Source organism: Giraffa tippelskirchi, chromosome 3 (assembly GCF_054371585.1).
Source record: "Giraffa tippelskirchi isolate mGirTip1 chromosome 3, T2T-mGirTip1v1.2.pri, whole genome shotgun sequence".
Taxonomy (NCBI): Eukaryota; Metazoa; Chordata; class Mammalia; order Artiodactyla; family Giraffidae; genus Giraffa; species Giraffa tippelskirchi.
Window position 1 is genome coordinate 47375707 of NC_137277.1, and position 19376 is coordinate 47395082.

Consider the following 19376-nt stretch of genomic DNA (forward strand, 5'->3'; position numbering starts at 1 on the left):
CTCCCCGCAGCCCCACCAGACTGCTTCTAGGGCCTTCCCCACCTCCCTGGGGAAACTGGGGCCCAGAGAGATCAAGCCACCTCCTTCAGGCTCCAGAGTCAGTGAGCCGAAGAGCAGAGATTAGCATGGGGGTCTCGGGGACACCTCCATCCCCGCTCAGCCCACAGAAAGTCCTCAGGGCCCCAGAGGATAGAATGATTCATGGTGGTGATGGGGGGCAGAGTTTGTGTGTTATGATGCCATCAGTACAAAAACTGTCGTACCCTAACACTACCTTTCCTGGCTCCCTTTTCTAAATGCTAATTGGTTTCTTAAGTTGCTTCCTGTTTCAGAAGCAGTCTCCTTATCTGCAAGGTTACTGGGGGAAGGGTCAGGAGTCCCAAGCCTACTGCCAGCAACCCTCCGTCCACTGGCCATCAAGTTTCCCCTGGAAGCCCCATTGAGGGTGCTCTCATTAGCCTGCGGTTTCCCAGTTGGTGCTGAGAGGTTCATTCAGAGAACTGCATTTGTCCAACTAAAATCTGTTGAGGGTGGAGGAGCACAGGCAAGCATGTTTTTCCAGTCCCTTCCTCCATGCCCCTCTGTGTCTGCTGCCCATCTGACAGTCCCGCCCCCACTGTGCCTCCAAGGGGTCCAGATGGCCAGCCCTGACGTTGGGACGGTGAGCGGGTCAGAGGGGACTAAGTGCCACTTAGCAGCCTTCAGGGTCTCCTGGGGATGATAAGCGAGCCAGGGCCGGTGGTTCTGACATCCATGTCCCCGCCCTGTCCACCCAGCCTGAGCACGTAGAGCTCATGACAGTCGTGACAGCCACTGCCCTGCTGCACCCCAGCAGGACGGGCACAGTGGCTTCTCCCCATCTTGGCTCAGTACCCACAGGCCCTGGACATCCCATCACGTGTAGCAGTGTCCCCACCTCTCCCCCTTGGTCTTTCAGCTACCCTCAACATCTCCATGAGGGGCCTGATGTTACCACCTTGATTTTAGAGATGGAAACTGAGGCTCAAAATGGGAAGCAAGTTGCCGTTTGAGTGTGGCAGGGATAAGCCTTGAATTTGAATCTTGAAGCTTCTGTTTGCCTGCTTCCTGCTGCTTCCAAAGCAGTTGGTTGGCTGTGTGCCTTGGCCCAGGTCACCATCCCAGATCCCACCTGTGTGCCTGGGACCAGCCTCCACCCACACCTTCTCAGAGACTCCAGTGGTAACCATGGGGCAGAGATTCCGGGCGCCACCCAGGAAGGCTCTGTCGTCTCTCCAGACACCTTCCCATCCTCATCTGGGACCGGGCCCCCACCTCCACCCCATCACTGGCAGCTGGCTTACTTTGCAGCACTGCAGAGTGTCTAGCAGGGAAGGGTGGCCTGAGAACAGAGTTCTCTTGGAAACGGAGGGAGCAGTCTGATGATTAAAGCCCTCCTGGGGTGCCCAGAGGACCAGGGACCAGAGGTTTCCCCAGGTAGTCTGAAGGGCTCCTTGGGAGGGGCCTTAAAGAGACATAAACCAGGTCCCAGTCCTCTTAGGACATTTGACCCAGAGCCTTTGTCATGCCCCTAGCTAATTGCCTCATCTGTTAAATTAGAAAATTAAACCACAGATTTAAATAAAAAATCAGACATGGACATCAGAACTTCAAGAGCAGGGAATTTTTAGTTCATTGGGTTTATGAGGAATTGGGTGTGAATGTTTGTGGAACTGTCAAGGTTTCATTGATGGTAGTAAAATAATAATATGCATAAGTAGCAGTAACCACCATATAACCAATTAGGAGTCTCCTCCTTGGGCCCGAGGTCTCTGTGAATCACTCAGTGTAGATCAATCGTGATTTGTTAAAGGCTTGCTGAGTGCAAGGCTTCATAGATAACTGTCCCGCCAGGCAGGATGAGAGGTCCCCACAGAGAAGGGCAGAACTCTAAAGAAATTCCCAGGAGTAGAGGCCATATCCTGGACGGCTTCGTGGAGGAGGCGCTATTCGAGCAGGGCCTTGGAGGAAGGTTTGCATTTGGATGTGGGCAGATAGGAGAGGAGAGAATCCAATGCAGAGGGCACAGCATGAGCATAGGAGGTGCTTATCGCAGCATCATGCTAACTCGCTTCAGTTATGTCCAGCTCTGTGCAGCCCTATGGACTATAGCCTGCCAGATTCCTCTGTCCATGGGATTCTCCAGGCAAGAATACTGGAGTGAGTTGCCATGCCCTTCTCCAGGGAAGGCAGCATCAGCAAGCACTAAAGCCAGAAGTTGTTTCGTTATGCTAGCAGCAGGGGCTTGGGAAGAGGAATGCTGGGGAATGGGAAGCCTAGAGCCCCCAGTTAGAGGACCCTGAATGCCATGCTCAGGTGCAAGGTGAGTGTGAAGTTTATTCTGTAAGCAGAAAGAAGAGAGTCTTTAATAGTACACATGTTTGCATTGTGTTGCATGAATTATAGGGGAATTTCTTGATTCTCAAAAACAAATGGCAACACAACATCAAAAGTGAAGAACACAGCTCAGAGGTCCATCAGAAGATCCAGAACTGATTCTCAAACCTCAAACTTCCCCATATTGGTCCTTCTTGTCCCCTGACAATGTCCAACAGGTGCTGAGCTGGGAATGAGGAGCCAAGAATTGGTGTCTGGGGGAAACAAATCCCTCTGGCTGTTCTGCAGGGAGGGGATAAGAGAAGAGCTGAAGAGAGGACAGACCCAGTTAGATTCTGTTATGTTGTCATAACAACAAGAGTGAAGCCAAAGCTGGAGCAGGAACCTGGGGAGAGGGCCAGCAGTAGGATTTGAACCTGTGCCCACCTGGCTTTCAAACCCAGAAACAGAGCACCAAGAGGTGGAGTTGCTAGAACATGGCACAGTCCTGCGAGGATGGGGAGAGGGGCCAAGAGGAGGCAGAAGTCAAGCCCAAGACCCCAAGGCCCACGCTTGGGTTTGGGGGTGGCGATCAACTTCCCTGTGTGTATCTGTGGGGTGGTAGGGCTTCCCAGGTGGTTCAGTGGTGAAGAATCCACCTGCAATGCAGGAGATGTAGATTCGATCCCTGGGTCGGGAAGATCCCATGGAGAAGGAAACGGTAGTCCACTCATGTATTCTTGCCTAGAAAAATCCCATGGACAGAGGAGCCTGGTGGACTACAGTACATGGGCTCACAAAAGAGTCAGACACAACTTAGCAACTGAGCATGCCTGTAAGCACAAAGGAAGTAGGGGGGAGGGGCCATGTGGAATCCCTGGGGACCCTGCACCACCTGAGGCAGCTGGAGCCATAAAGACTTGGGTTTGAAAGCCAGGTGGCCCCAGGTTCGAATCCTACTGCTGGTCCTTTTCACTCATGTGGACTTGGATAAGTTATTTAAGCCTCCAGCCCCTTCATTTGTAAGAGATAAGTACAGGTTCTCTAAAAAAACAACTTGCTGATAGAAAACTGGTTGAATCAATGGAGATCAAAACAATACTTGGTTCAAAGGATCAGTTGGAGGATCAAATAAGTCACTGCCTGTCATAATAATACACAAATAATCATTTGATTTTAATAAACAATTTTAAACCATTAAATATGTACCGTGCGTGCGTGCTAAGTGACTTCAGTCATGTCCGACTTTTTGCAACCCTGTGGACTGTGGCCCACCTGGCTCCTCTGTCCACGGGATTCTCCAGGCAAGAATACTGGAGTGGGTTGCCATGCCCTTCTCCGGGGGATCTTCCTGACCCAGGGATCAAACCTACATTTCCTGAGGCTCCTGCATTGCAGGTGGATTCTTTACCGCTGAGCCACTGGGAAAGCTGGTAATAGGTACTGCACTGTACCATTAATAACGGTAAGAATGAAAGCTTACTGCCTCAGCACCACACTCTGCTTTGGGCCCTCTACACACACGACTTTGTTAAGTCCTCACAATAGCACTTGGAGGCAGAAACAATTTTTATAGTCGTTTTACAAATGAGGATGCCGGAGGAGAAAGCCTCTTTAAAGCTTCCCAAGACTCGGTACAGGGATTAGCTATACCCTTACTTCGAGGATGAAGGAATCAGCAGAGAGGGCAATTAACACACCAGTAAAGGTGGGGCCAGGCTTGGAGCCACAAGGATGGAGAGCAGGGTCTGGTGGGGAGTGGACAGCCCTCTGTCAAGGTGAGAGGCTGGGGTGCCCTGGGGCCCGAGAGCCACCTCTCCTGACCACTCCGGGGTCTTTCTTCTGTCTGTCCCCAGCCTCTGGCCGCTCCCACCCGGCCAGCCCCAGTCCGCCAGGGCCGCAGGCCAGCCCGGTGCTGCCGATCAGCTACCGCCTGTCGCACACGCGACTGGCCTTCTTCCTGCGCGAGGTGCGGCCCCCGCCGCCCACGGTGGCCAATGGCTCCCTGCAGCGCTCCGAGCCCTTCGTGGTGTTCCAGACCAAGGAGCTGCCCGTCCTCAACGTCTCCCTGGGGCCCTTCAGCACCAGCCAGGTGGTGGCCCGGGAGCTCCTGCAGCCGTCCAGCACCCTGGACATCCCCGAGCGCCTGACAGTCAGCTGGAAGGTGCGCGCCTTCATCGTCCACCCGCGCGTGCCCGCCTCGCAGCCCGTGGCCCAGGTGCTGTTCTACGTGGCCGGCCGCGACTGGGATGACTTCGGCGTCACCGAGCGGCTGCCCTGCGTCCGCCTGCACGCCTTCCGCGACGCCCGGGAGGTCAAGAGCTCCTGCCGCCTCAGTGGGGGTCTGGCCACCTGTCTCGTGCGGGCCGAGCTGCCCCTGGCCTGGTTCGGGCCCCCGGCTCCGGCCGCGCCGCCCAGCACCCGCCGCAAGTCTCTGGATGGGCTGGAGCCGGAGGCCACCGGGGAGAGTCAGCAAGCCGAGCTCTACTACACGCTTCATGCCCCCGATGCATCAGGGGGATGTGGGGGGACCCGACGGGGCGCCGGACCCGGAGCGGGGGCCCGGGCCGAGAGCCCCACCCAGCACCCGCTACTGCGCATCGGAAGCATCAGCCTGTTTCGCCCGCCCCCCAGGAGGACCCTGCAGGAGCACAGGCTGGACAGCAACCTGATGATCCGCCTGCCAGACCGGCCTCTCAAGCCGGGGGAGGTGCTCAGCATTGTCCTCTACCTGGCCCCCAACTCCTCCTCTCCCTCCAGCCCCAGCCTGGAGCACTTCACTCTCAGGTACGGGGCTATATCTGGGATGTGGGGGGCGGGTGGAAGCTGACTGGCCTCCTCCCAAGGTCTTATGTGCACCTGAAAACCTGGTAGGAGGCGTGCCCAGACCTGCTCCCCCAATATCCTAGTCTCAGTTCTTCCTGTTATCACTTGAGCAACTTCAGAAAGACAACTCACTGATCTGAGCCTCAATGTTCTCATCTGCCTAATGACAACAAAATATCAGCTCTGACCTCCCTATCTCACATAGTGTCATGGTCCATCAGTTCTGTCGCTCAGTCATGTCTGACTTTGCGACCCCTTGGACTTCAGCACACCAGGCTTCCCTGTCCATCACCAACTCCTGAAGCTTACTCAAACTCATGTCTATCGAGTCCGTGATGCCATCCAACCATCTCATCCTCTGTCATCCCCTTCTCCTCCTGCCTTCAATCTTTCCCAGCATCAGAGTCTTTTCCAATGAGTCAGTTCTTCACATCAGGTGGCCAAAGTATTGGAGCTTCAGCTTCAGCATCAGTCCTTCCAATGAATATTCAGGACTGATTTCCTTTAGAATGATCGACTGGTTTGATCTCCTTTGCAGTCCAAGGGACTCTCAAGAGTCCTCCCCAACACCACAGTTCAAAAGCATCAATTCTTCAGCGCTCAGCTTTCTTTAGTGTCATGGTAGAGAGGAAATATCTATTTTCACAAGCAAGGACATCCAAAATGATAGAACTGGGGCTGGAAGGGCCCTTAGACATTAGTGGGTGCAACTCCCCCATTTTACAAATAATGAGACTGAGGCCAAAGAGGAGAAATGGAGATCAGAGAGCAGCCCCTTGACTGCGAGCAAACAAGGAACAGGAGAGTGTCCATGTGTCAGGACATTTGGTTAATCTTGGGGTTGGGAGAAAAGTTGGGGGGAGTCCCAGCTTTTTCTACACCCTGAGAATGATACAGTTCACAGATTCAGAGTTGCCTTCAATCATATCACATCCCCCAAAAATATAATGATGTCTTACAAGCAGAATCCATAGTTTGAGCCTTACTGATTCTGAGGATATAAGAAAAGCCCCACCAGAATATTCCCCACCAACCCAAGCTCTATACACGGGGGTCAGACAGCACCATTAACCTCCAGCTTCCTCAAGTATTGCCTTCTCTCCTGGAAGTACTATCCTGAAGTCCTGATATTCCTGGAGAGCTGCTGCTTAGTTGCTTCAGTTGTGTCTGACTCTGTGCGAACCTGTGGACTGCAGCCTGCCAGGCTCATCTGTCCATGGGATTGTCTAGACAGTAGTATTGGAGTGGGTTGCCATGCCCAGGGTGATGCCTAATTCAGTGATTAATACCTAAATGTGAATGTGAGTTAAATCAGAGATCTTAGGCTACATTAATAGAAGTAGAGCATGTAGAATTGCTGCTGCTGCTAAGTTGCTACAGTCGTGTCCGACTCTGTGCGACCCCATAGGTGGCAGCCCACCAGGTTCCACCGTCCCTGGGATTATCCAGGCAAGAATACTGGAGTGTGTGCCATTTCCTTCTCCAATGCATGAAAGTGAAAAGTGAAAGTGAAGTTGCTCAGTCGTGTGCGACTCCTAGCGACCCCATGGACTGTAGCCTACCAGGCTCCTCCGTCCATGGGATTTTCCAGCCAAGAGTACATGTAGAATTAGGGAGGTGATAATCGTTCTGCTTTAGTTAGTATTAATTAGAGCACTGCTGAAGACACTACACTTCAGATATCTCAGCGTGTCCAGAGGAGGATGACTGGGCTATGGGTGACTTGAAACTATGGCCAAAATTGACAGTGGGAGGCTCTGAAGATTTTAGGCCTGAAGAAAAGAAGACTCAGAGAATACCTGCTTACCTCCCCAGGAGTCTGTTCGGGTGGAGGAGAATTGTTCTCCCTTGCTCCAGCAGAGCCCATGACTGTTCTATTTCAGCTAAATATTGGGAAGAAGTTTCTGCTTTTAGGGACTTTCTGAAAATGCAATGTGATGTGTGCCAAAGTATTGAGTCCCCTGTCACTAAGGTATGCAAGTGGAGGTATGGCAAGACCTGATAGAGATATAATAGAAGGGACTACAGCTTCCACTGAGGGCCAGAGGTTGCAGCTATGTGATACCAGAGTCCCCAAATTAGTTTCAAGCTCTGAGTCTAGAACTCGGGGTAACTTACTCACCCGCTCCCCCTTCTCCCAGCCCCAGCCTAAGCGTGGTAGCCAGGTGGGCAGCCTTGGGACCCCAGGCTGACCCTCTACCTCTACTTCTTCCTGCTTTGTCCCAGGGTGAAGGCCAAGAAGGGTGTGACCCTTCTAGGAACCAAGTCACGGAGTGGCCAATGGCACGTGACCTCAGAGCTGCTGACTGGGGCCAAGCATTCAACAGCCACCGTGGATGTGTCCTGGGCCCAGGGCACACCGCTGCCCCCCTGGTGAGCCAGGGTGGCTTCTCTGCCCACCTCTTTGCAGGACACCCCCGGGGAGTGGGAGGGGAAGTCTTGATGGAGGAAGCCAAGCTGGCAGATGGGCTGGGGTTTAGTTTCTGGGGACTCCCCAGGCTAGGGAAGGCTCAGAGGGCCCCGGGGTGGGCTGTTGAGGAGGGATAGAGTCCCCAGCAAGGGTTTCGGAGCTCCTGAGCTGCTCCCAGCCCTTCCTCCTGGGCTGTCGTCCCTTCCCCCACCATGCAGGGAGGGCCAGGGGCCCCTGGAGATTCTGCAGCTGGACTTTGAGATGGAGAATTTCACCAGCCAGTCAGTCAAGCGCAGGATCATGTGGCACATTGACTACCGGGGCCACGGAGCCCTGCCGGACCTGGAACGGGCCGTGACCGAGCTGACGGTCATCCAGCGGGACGTGCAGGCCATCCTGCCCCTGGCCATGGTGAGTTGCCCTCGCAGAAGGCAGGCAAGCTCTGTGGCCAGTGCTGGAGTGGGACAGCAGCTGCTGAGGGGCATGGAGGAGAGAGATGTCACCATGGGGGGCTTCCTGGAGGAGGTGACTATACAGTGGAGCTTTGAAGGGCTCATGGAGGAAGAGTTCACACAGTCAGAGAAGATGATGAGGGTGTTCTAGGCAGGGGATCATGTGCACAGATGTGCAGCCTTGGGAAAGGGAATAGTTTGTTCAAAGAAGCAATGGGTTTAGGGAGAGTGCACTGGAATGATTGTCTGGGACCAGCCCAGGGGCATCTGGAATGACCAGGAGGACATGGAGCCAGCCCAGGGGCATGTGGAAGAGCCAGGCAAATGTGCTGGATGTTATTCTGAGTCTGGATGAGCATCGAAGATGTTGAAAAGATGGTGTGGGATTGGGGAAGCATTGTTTTCTGGCAGCAGAGTGGGGTAGACTCTGAAGACACCCATGGGAGTCCACATGAGCAGAGCATCAGAGAATACACACGAGGCTGGGTAGATGCATCTGTCTGTGCATGTGTACCGGTGTCCTTCCAAGAAGGACATGCATCTGCGGGGTGGGGGCAGCCAGGAGCCGGGGGCCTTGGCTGGTGGTCCTGGGAGAACAGGAGGCCTCAGGCAACTCACAGAGCCCCACACTCCTCTCCTCCCTGCAGGACACAGAGATCATCAACACAGCCATACTGACCGGCCGGACAGTGGCCATCCCTGTCAAGGTCATCGCCATCGAGGTGACCGGCCTTGTCCTAGATGTCTCCGCCCTGGTGGAATGCGAATCTGACAATGAGGACATTATCAAGGTGGGCTTTCTGGAGGTGGGGGCCCCTGGGAGAAAGGCCTCAGAACTTCAGGGGGAGTAGGACACCAAACCAGAGGGGAATTCACATCTCAGACAGGTTCCCTTGATAGACAAGAGGGAAGTGGTAGGGGATGGGGGAGGAAGAGTATCCCACATCCGACCTGAGCAAGGGAAGATCCTAGAAGAGACCTTCTGGCAGGCCGACAGGAGAAGGCAGCGTTGACAACTTGAATTCAAACCCCAAGTCGCTATGGAGCCCTGCTGTCTGGCAAACATTGGGCAAGGCAATAGGGAAGGGGGTCCTGGGTGGACTCAGAGACAGGCCCTAAACCTGGGGGCTGGTGAACAGATGGAGATCCAGCCCAGGTGGAAGCCTCCAGAAGAACATGAGTTAGGGGACTTCCCTGGTAGTCCATTGGTTAAGAATCTGCTTTGCAACGCAGGGGACGTGGGTTTGATCCCTGGGTTGGGAACTAGAATCCTATATGCTGTGGGGCAACTATGCCCATGAATAGCAACTAGAGAAGCCTGCACACAGCAACTATGACTTGATGCGGACAAATAAATAAATAAATATTTCAAACATTTAATAATATTGTTAAATATTTATTTTAAATATTTTAATTAAATTTAATATTATTTAAATTTAAATATTAAATAGTAGATTTAAAAATTATTTAAAATAAATAAATATTAAAAATATTTTAAAAATGAAGAAGCAGCAGCTCATGAGTTAGGCCGGGAGTGAAGGTTGTATGAAAGGACCCACTCTGGGAACACCCGCTGCAATCCCTCCAACTCCCGAAGACCTCTCCCTGAGCTCCTCCCCAGAGACCTCCTCTGGGCCGTACATCCTCCATGGATGGTGGCCATGGATGGCCAGTGAAGGCCATCCTACCCAGCTTGCCACCTCCCCCCGGAGGGCCTTCAGATTCCCCCTGGCTTTAGACAGTGGTCAGAGGTGAGATGTGGGGAGAAGGCAGTAGAGCAGGCTGTGATATGAGAGGCATCCAGCTCCGGTACCTGGAAATGGATGAGCTGCTTGCCATGGCAGCCTCTAGCTGATGTCAAAATCAAATGATCAGACAGCAGAATCTGTCTCTGTTCTTGTAAGTCCTTCAGCGGGGGGCACTGGGGATGTAGGTTTCCTTCTCCCTCCCTGGGAATGTGTGCTCTCTCTCTCTCCACGCTCTACACTAGATCCCTCCAGGAGTGGGGGTGCCTGAGGCTCACCTCCTCCTCCCCCGCATTCAGGAATAACATCCCCAGAGTGAGCCAGAGCAGATGGCTGGGTACCACACCCCCACAGCCTCCTGAGGACTAGAAGCCTTGCCCAGGCCCATGGGGCTCTCCACTGCTGGCAGGCTGGGATGGGGAGAAGTGGGCCTGCCCCCAAGAGCCCTCACCCAGCACCTTCCTCTGCCACCCAGACTCCCCCACCCTCATCCCAGAGTGGACCAGAACAGTCACCATGGCTTAGAGACCCAAAGGAATTAGCAAAGATTCTAAATGGAATTAGTTTCCATTCTCAGCGAAATATGCTCAGGTTCCTTCTGGAGTTTGCCAACATTCTAAATGGGATCTGCCAGCCTTCAGCTGGAATTCTCTGCCTTCCAAAGTGGGAAATGAGCATTTCTGGCAGGGTTGCCGTCCCACGCCCCTCCACCCACCCCCACCCTCAGATGATTAAGAGAGCTTGAAGGAGCTTGGGACTGTCAGGGGCTCCTCTCCGCAGATGAGCCGCCGTCCCAGCCCCCTCCCCACCCTGCCCACCGGAGCCTTTGGGGTGTCATCAGCCTACAGGCTGTCTGATACACCCTCCTCCAGATGCAAGGATGGGCACCCCTGGGTGTGCACCGGTAGAAGCGCCTAAATGCATTGCACTCAGGATTCTCTCCAGGCGTGCCAGGTGTGTACATGGGCACTTCCACGTACACCAATTTCATCTACCCTGAAGTACTGGCACGAACACCTTGGTGAGTGGGCACAGCTCTCCGCCAAGATGTGTTCAGCGAGCATATGCTCACCCAGGGAACCTCTAAGAATGCAAGGTGGTGTCCCAGTGGGCATGCATTTGGAAAAAAGCTCCTCCCATTGGTGACAGTCATCAACCTGTCTGTGCTTAGGGTTCTCTGGACCTGAAATTCCCTCTCTCTTTCCCTCATCTCCACCTCCGGCTGGAACAGCCCCCTTCCTGAAATTAACCAGCTGGTCCATCTGCCCAGAGCCTCAGAGCCAGAGGCACCTCGGAGGAGCCGTGGGCCTGCCGCTCCGCCACCCTCTCCTCCATGACCTCCTCCCCACCCAGTCACAACCCAGTGTCCTGCTCAGGACAGGCCACTCATCTGTCTTGTTGAGGACTCTGCCCATCCGGCACCTGCTCCAGAGCCCAGGCGGTCATGCTGGGGAGGGGAGCCAGTACAGAGGACCCTCAGCCTGCAGACTTGCCCCCTTGGTGTGGCCTGGCACATCAGAAGCAGCCCCTTTCAAAGTAATGGCACATTGACTTCTTGCCAGGGAGCAAAAAACCTCCCACAGGAGCCACTGAAGAGATGATCTCTGGAGACACGGAGTGAAAGCTGACACCTCCTCCCAGAGGAATTAAATTAGGAGCCTTCTCCCACCCAGCCCCGCCCCTTCAGCCTCTTGTGACTGGCACTTCCTCTGTCCAATGGGCTTCTGGCTGACTTTCCCGGTTAGACTGAAGTCCCTCCCCTGCTCTGCCCCTCAGGATGACCTGTAGGGCAAAATAGGTCAACCAAGCTCTCTCCCCACCCCCCACCCCCAGGTATCCAGCAGCTGTGACTACGTGTTTGTTAGCGGAAAGGAATCCCGCGGGTCCATGAACGCCAGGGTCACCTTCCGCTACGACGTCCTCAACGCCCCCCTGGAAATGACCGTCTGGGTGCCCAAGCTGCCCCTGCACATCGAGCTCTCGGATGCCCGCCTCAGCCAAGTGAAGGGATGGAGGGTTCCTATTCTTCCCGACCGGAGGTACAGCCCCGCCATACACCACGGATGTTAGGGAGACTTACGGGGAACACAGCCCTGGCACGCTGTCTGATCTGCATGTGTGTGTTAAGACCCTAGGTGTACACAGTCTTCAGGTCGGTTATGCAGTCAACAAACTTTTATGGAGAAGCTACTGTGTGCCAGGCCCTGATGGGGGGAGGGTGTCAGTGTGGCCAGAGCCTGACCCAGCCAAGCTCTGGGTCCATCAGGGAAGCTGTCGTATATATGCTGCTGAACAGTAGATGGGGGAAGCCCTGAGTGCAGAGAATCAAGTGGCACAAAGGAAAAGGCCATCTCTTCCTCCAGGAGAAATCAAAGCAGGCTTCCTGGAAGAGGTGACACTGGAGCTAAGTTTTAAAGGATAAGTGAAAAAGGAGTTGGCCCAGGAGCAGACAGAATGGAGTAGAAACACCAACACAGGCACAACCACAACTGTACATGCGTGCCCCAGCGTGGGCACACTAGGGGCACACTTGTGAGTACATCAGCCAGGTACACAATGACTTACACTAGGCCCCCTCACTTGGATCCAGGCTCACACACCTGGATGTGCGCCCATCTGTGGGGCAGGCCCATGGGTACTCAGCATGCTCCACTCACCCACTCATTGCTGCTGGAGAGAAAAGCCAGCAGGGAAGAGAAGAGAGGCAGAATGGCAGGCAGCTAAGAGCGGGAGGGGTGGGGCTGGTGAGAGAAGCAGGTGGCACAGTGAGAGTTGGGCTCAGCTCAATTCTGCAGATTTGGAAAAGCAAGGCAGTGTAGACCAGAGCCTCTCAAACTTGCACACGAATTGCCTGAGGATGCTGTTAAAAAGGAGATTCTGATTCCGTGAACCTCGGACGGGGCTTGTAAATCTGCATTGCAGGCCAGCTCCTGGGTGATGCTGAAGCCGCTTTGAGTAGTCAGGTCCATAACCCTATAAAGTTTGAATGCCGGCCACTTGGGTCTCATAACTAGTTAGCATGCCAGACTCTCATTCATTATCAGAATGAACCAGAATTCTGAAGCCAGATGGCCTGGATTGGAATCCTAACTCTGCCATTTGCTAACTGGGCAACCTGAGGCTACTGTGCCTCAGTTTCCTCATCTCTGAAATGGGCCCATTAACACTTAACTCAGAGGACCGCTATGAGGATGAGGATTAAATTAGTTAACATAAGTTAAAGAACCCTCTATGTGAATGAATATTTCAGTGGTTTGATCCTTCTGAAGCACTAGCCACACCCTTCTCTCTCTCCAAAGCCCACTTTCCTGGATGAACCTCCTGATTTTCACATTTTTTGGCAATCGGGAGAGTTTGAGAATTTCCCTAATTGTCAAGTCCGGGTTCCCTTTTGCTTGCCAGTTCCTCCCTCCATTTACCCCTCTCCTCTTGCATTTCGCTGTGAGCAGTCAGAGGAAGCCAGGACACACCTCCCACACGCCGCTTGGAAATCTCATCAGCTAAACATCCAAATTCTGCCTGCCACACAGCTGTAGGACACGAGGCAGCTAAGCCCGCTGGCACTAGAGCAAGGATCGCCTTTGCTCCAATTTAGAGCTGAGCCCAGGCTCCAGCACGTGCTTAGTGCTGCAAAAAAGGCAGTATTTGCTGATATTTGATGCCAGCTAGTCACAAGTGTGGATTCAGCCAAACAGGGGTGGAGAGAGACCTGGGGTGGATGGGGAGGGTCAAGAAGATGCCCATCTAGGAGACCAAAGCCTGGGACTCTGGGCTTCAAGCTTGGCAGAGACAGAAGGGATGAGCCCAGGCTTCCACCCACAGGAGCTGGAGAGGGGCCGGCGGGGCAATGGAGAGAGTAGGACGTGTGCGGGTCCAAGCCAAGGTGGGGAGCGCTGACCTCCGGCCTCTCCCACCCAGGTCAGCCCGGGAGAGTGAGGATGAGGATGAGGAGGAGGAGCGGCCACAGAGTGCGAGTCGCGGCTGCACCCTGCAGTACCAGCATGCCACCCTGCAGGTTTTCACCCAGTTCCACACGACGTCATCGGAGGGCACCGACCAGGTGGTCACCATGCTGGGCCCGGACTGGCTGGTGGAGGTCACTGACCTGGTCAGCGACTTCATGCGGGTGGGTGACCCCCGAGTGGCACGCATGGTAGACAGCAGCACGCTGGCTGGGCTGGAGCCGGGCACCACTCCCTTCAAGGTAGGCATGGGGCAGGGAGTGCACCATGATACAGACATCCCCAAGACAGGATTTCTGGGACCTCAGCCTCAGGGAGTAACCCCAGACGGCCCCCAAAACACACTTGGTTCCCCACCTGTTCTTTTGCTGGAAATTCCATCATCGAAGGTCAAGGTCAACTTCACCTTGGCGAAGGTTTTCTCTCCCAGGCTCATCAACCTCGCATGGCTCAGTGTGGTCCCTGAGAGTAGATGGGGATGAGGAAGGGGGGGCAGGGGAGGGCTCAGTCAACCCAGAGGCCAGGAAAGGGAATCATGGAGATCTAGAAAGTCAACTTTGACCTTCCTCCTTGATAACTGGGTGCTTGGGCAGATATCATCCACCTAAAGGATTATAAATAGTGACCCATGGGCTGAAATATGCTTGTAGACATATTTGGTTTATAAACCAATGGATCCACCATTTAAAAATTGGGAGGTTCCCCCCCTTTTTTTTTTGATGTAAATTTCTGATTTTAGAAAGTATGAATCTGGCAACACTGGGTCTGCCTTCCAACCTGGCAGTCATCAGCTGGAGTCAGTACTGATGCCTTTTTGACATGGGCATGAATTCTCCCATTTGCCCCAGTCCCCACCACTCCCTTTTGTCTCCCTGACATCGAGGCTGACCACCAATTGCTATTTACCACTGTGGGGGTGGGAGGAAGGACTGTTGTTTTCTTTAAAGCTCAACCCACCCCTCTCGTCTGTGCTCCTGTGAGCCCTTGACCCTCACTTTGCCTCTGGACCCTCCTCCTGGTTGCGGATTTCTCCCTGGTTGGGGATCTGGGGGGAGTAGTCCTGCTTTCTTGGCTCTCACCCACTCTCACCCGACTCTGCTGCAGGTGGTGTCCCCCCTGACGGAGTCCGTGCTCGGGGAGACGCTGCTGACGGTGACGGAGGAGAAGGTCAGCATCACACAGCTGCAGGCGCAGGTGGTGGCCAGCCTCGCCCTCTCCCTGCGACCCAGCCCTGGGAGCAGCCACACCATCCTGGCCACCGCCGCCGCCCAGCAGACCCTCAGCTTCCTCAAGCAGGTAACCAGATGCCCAACTGGCCAGCCTGGGGGCTGGGGGTGTGGAAGGAGAACGTGCAGGCTCTGGCTGCGGGTCCCCCCAGATTAGGGCTCTGATAATGGAAGATCCATTTACTCTTCATGCCCAGCAAGCCTGCCTCACCCCATCGCCCTGCCATCTGCATAGCAGTCTGGCCAAGGTCTCGTTTCCTGCACCTGCCACCACAAAACGTTCCAGTGGAGGGTTCCCTCCTGGATTCTCAGAAGGCCCATTAACTTTTCCTCCACCCCCAGGAATTACCCTCACCCATCTCTGGACGCCCCCCCAACTACAGCTCCCCCTCCCCACAGATACGCCAGGACACTGGCCATGGGACTAAGGTGAAAAGTTACATGTGGGGACACAGGGAGGGCAAAGGTGGGTATTGAGCACCAAGCCAGAAGTCAGAACTCAGGAGTTGTCTGCTTCAACTTGCTTTGTGACCCCAGGCCAATGGCTTGTCTCTGGGCCCTGCTTTTCATCCACAAGGAGGTCAGTTCTCAGGAGGTTTAACACACAGAGGACAAGGCTGAGGTTGAGTATGTTGTGTTCTCAATGTCCACGTTGTCTGCTGGGGATGATTCCAAGGTCAGGTATGGAGATGGGGTGTGGCTCCTAGAGCAGGAAGGAGGATTTGAGTTACACCCAAGGTGGGATTTACCATCAGCTCATCCAGGGGAGAAGGGTGAAGTGGGCGAGGATATTCTTGGGGAGGTACGAGTCTATAAACTTCCAAGTACCCTCTCCACCATCTCCAAAGAAGAACTCCTATGCAAATAATGGTCCCGAGCACTGGTCACCCGCCAGGCACTGTTCCAGCACTGGGAATACAGCAGGGAGCCAGAGCACCTTGGCCCCACCCTCAGGGAGCTCAGGACCTAGCAGGGAAGCCAGCCCTAAGAGTTCTCTGACTCCTGTCCTCTCCTGCTCCTCCACCTCCAGGAAGCCCTCCTGAGCCTCTGGCTCTCCTACAGCGATGGCACCACGGCCCCACTGTCCCTCTACAGCCCCCGGGACTACGGGCTGCTGGTGAGCAGTCTGGACGAGCGGGTGGCCACGGTGACCCAGGACCGGGCCTTTCCGCTGGTGGTGGCGGAAGCCGAGGGAGCCGGGGAGCTGCTCCGCGCGGAGCTCACCATCGCCGAGAGCTGCCAGAAGACCAAGCGCAAGAGTGTGCTGGCCACGACCCCCGTGGGCCTGCGGGTGCACTTTGGGCGGGACGAGGAGGACCCCACCTACGACTACCCAGGCCCCAGCCAGCCGGGGCCCGGCGGGGGCGAGGATGAGGCCCGGGGAGCTGGCCCGCCGGGCACAGCGGGACCCCGACCTGAGGCCGCGGGACCTGCCACTGCCAGCCCGGCTGTGCCACCCACGGAAGACTTCCTGCCGCTGCCCACTGGCTTCCTGCAGATGCCCCGAGGGCTGACGGACCTGGAGATCGGCATGTACGCGCTGCTGGGCGTCTTCTGCCTGGCCATCCTCGTCTTCCTCATCAACTGCATCGTCTTTGTGCTGCGCTACCGGCACAAGCGCATCCCCCCGGAGGGCCAGACCAGCATGGACCACTCTCACCACTGGGTGTTCCTGGGCAACGGGCAGCCGCTGCGTGTGCAGGGGGAGCTGTCGCCTCCCGCCAGCAACCCGATGGAGACCGTGCCCGCCTGCTGCCACGGTGACCACCACAGCAGCGGCAGCTCGCAGACCAGCGTCCAGAGTCAGGTGCACGGGCGGGGTGACGGCTCCTCGGGCGGCTCGGCCCGGGACCAGGCCGAGGACCCTGCCAGCTCGCCCACCTCCAAGCGCAAGCGGGTCAAGTTCACCACCTTCACCACTCTGCCCTCGGAGGAGCTGGCCTATGACTCGGTGCCCGCCGGCGAGGAGGACGAGGAAGACGAAGAGGACCTGGGGTGGGGCTGCCCGGATGTGACGGGCACCACGCGGCCCGCCCAGCCCCCTGACCTGCACAATTACTTGCGCAGAATCAAAGAGATTGCGTAGAGGTGCCGTCCCGACTCCCCCCGTCCCACCAGGGCAGGGTGGGCTCTGTGTGATTCACAGTCACGACGCCACATGTGATGTGGGCCGGTGTGAGTGGATTTTATAGTCCGACCCCTGCAGCTTTGCTCCTCCGGGGTGGGGAGGGCCGCCTCCCGCCCCCCGCGGTGGTCCTTCCTCCCCGCCTCACCCTCACCCTCCTCTGCCCCCAAAGGTGGAGGCGCCTTCCTCCTGGAGCTGGCTAAGAGGAAAGCAATCCCAGCCCTCCTTCTCCCCTTTCCAGCCCTCCTCCCATCTTAGACAACCCCCCTGCCCCACGTGGGGGGCACGGAAGTCAAGCTTGGGCCGAGAGGGCCCCGCTCCTCCATGTCTCCTGCTTCCCCCATGCAGGGAGAGGGGTTCTGGGGGGAGCCTTGTGTTACAAGCTGCACAAAGACTTTTCTCAAACCACTATTCAGGGATTTCTGTCCTGCAGGGTGGGGAGGCAGCGGCTGCCTGCCCTGCCAAGGATCTTGCTGTGGACAAAACATTGGGGGGCGGAGGGGGCGGCAGGGAATGTTTGTAGCATCTACTGGCTTCCGGGTGCCCCCCCCCAGTCTCTTCCTAGGATCTGGGAGCTGACTCTATAGAGAAGTCTGGGGTCAAGCCAGGCCCCTCTCTGAGATCTCAGGACTCCATCTTCTGCCCTCAAGGGCTGTGGGCAGGCCCTCAGGGCGAGGAGTCCTGGGTCCACCCCAGAGCACTGTGGTCTGGGCGCCCAGGAGCCCTGGGTACCTCCCGCCCACCCCTCAGCAAGATCAACACTGCGCCTTAGCCGCCCCTCCGGCTCCGCCCACCACTCTTTCCTCTCTGCAGGGGTGGCCACCCACTCCCCTATCCAGCGGCGTCCCGTGGGAGGGGGCGAGGGCATCAGGCAACTGCTGGGAAGGACTGTGGTATGAGCAAGGCAGAAGGAGCCGCGGCCCCCCGACCCCATCCCACGGCCACCCTTCTCTTGGGTTCTACCCACCACTGTGTCAGATTTTTCTTAAATAAACGGAGGCAACCAGACTGGGGGTGGGGCAACAGCTCCCGGAGAACAGACAGTACGTGGTAGCTGGCTCTGTGTCCCTTCCTTGCGGTGCAGGTACGTGCACATGCGCACGTGTACACACACACGGAGGTCACACTAAATGACATGAGATGGAAACATGGCTGAGCCGCCTGCGGTTCTGCGCTTCCTTCTCCGACATCAGGGTCCCTTTAGGCCCCTTGGTGCTGGAGGGATGCTCACAGGGGGATGGAGGACTCGTATGTGCCCTTATACAGAGATGCCTCCTCTAGGAGAGGGGTGGGGGTGGCAGGAAAATGAGAGAGGTGAGAGGGCTGTGTGCACAGCTGAGCTCACTCCAGTTTCCTCCTCTGCCTTCAGTCCACCTTTCAGAGGGTGACCCTCCTTGTCACCATCAACCTCTCCCAGGGAAGCCTCTCTTTTCCAGGGACTCATGGGGACAATCTGGGGGACTCTGGGTCAGAAAACCAAGCGGGAGAGAGCAATGGCTGTTGGGTGAGCCCCTCCCTACCCAGGGGGCCACAGGCTGGGCCACAGCTACTCATGGCCTCCCTTGGCCCTGCGAGACCTCTCTCCAGTGCAGGCTGCAGCCCTGGGGACCACAGGAAGCCTAGGGGGAGCAAGAGCCTAGCCAAGGCACCCTGGCCAGCCTTCAGCACCCTGAACAGGTGGCTCCAGCTGATTGCATCTGTCCCAGAAGGGATCAGGGGTAGGCCAAGTGCTGTGTTGGCAACTGCCCCAAACGGCTGTTGCCCATGACCAAAGGAAGACTGCCGGCCAGGATCCTCTGCTCAACCGACGAGGGCAGCCCTGGGGTTGGGGTGAGGATTGGATGAGATCATGTCTGTAAAGTGCTGTGCACGGTGCCCAGCAGCAGAAAAAGCTGTGGGCACAGATCCCGGCAAGCAGAGATGTTCAGTAAGCGGAGATTGAAACATTCAGGTCTTCGTGTTCAGGTAACACATGAGCCTGAAAGAAGACTAGTTCTGCCCCAGGTGTGCTGGCAACAAAGAACAGGTGTGGCTCAGTGGCAGGGAAGTGGGGAGCTGCTGGAAAGCCATGTAGGGCAGAACCATAGGTGGGCTTGGCATGAGGGTGCTCCTGGAGTGTCCAGGACGTCAGGTACCTGCTGTTCCAATGTGTCCTGACGATGGCCTCCTAGAGGGTCCTAGAGGAGTGGGAAGGGGGGCTCTCTGTCAGTTTCTTTCACCCATGGTGCCCAGAATAGGCAAGTGCTCAACAAATATTTGGTAACTGAAGTCCAGACGCAAGCTGTGAATGGCTTTC

At 55.8% G+C, this 19376-nt stretch overlaps 1 protein-coding gene across 1 annotated transcript; it reads left to right on the forward strand.

Moving 5' to 3' along the window:
* The first annotated feature begins 1877 nt into the window (after positions 1–1877).
* On the forward strand, positions 1878–18131 carry TMEM132E (transmembrane protein 132E). Its single transcript, XM_081574968.1, has 9 exons — positions 1878–2004; positions 4191–5121; positions 7387–7533; positions 7789–7981; positions 8670–8813; positions 11601–11806; positions 13686–13971; positions 14834–15025; positions 15986–18131. Exons 1-9 carry the CDS (start codon positions 1878–1880, stop codon positions 17039–17041), a joined length of 3282 nt encoding a protein of 1093 aa, XP_081431094.1. The 3' UTR covers positions 17042–18131.
* Positions 18132–19376: the final 1245 nt, after the last annotated feature.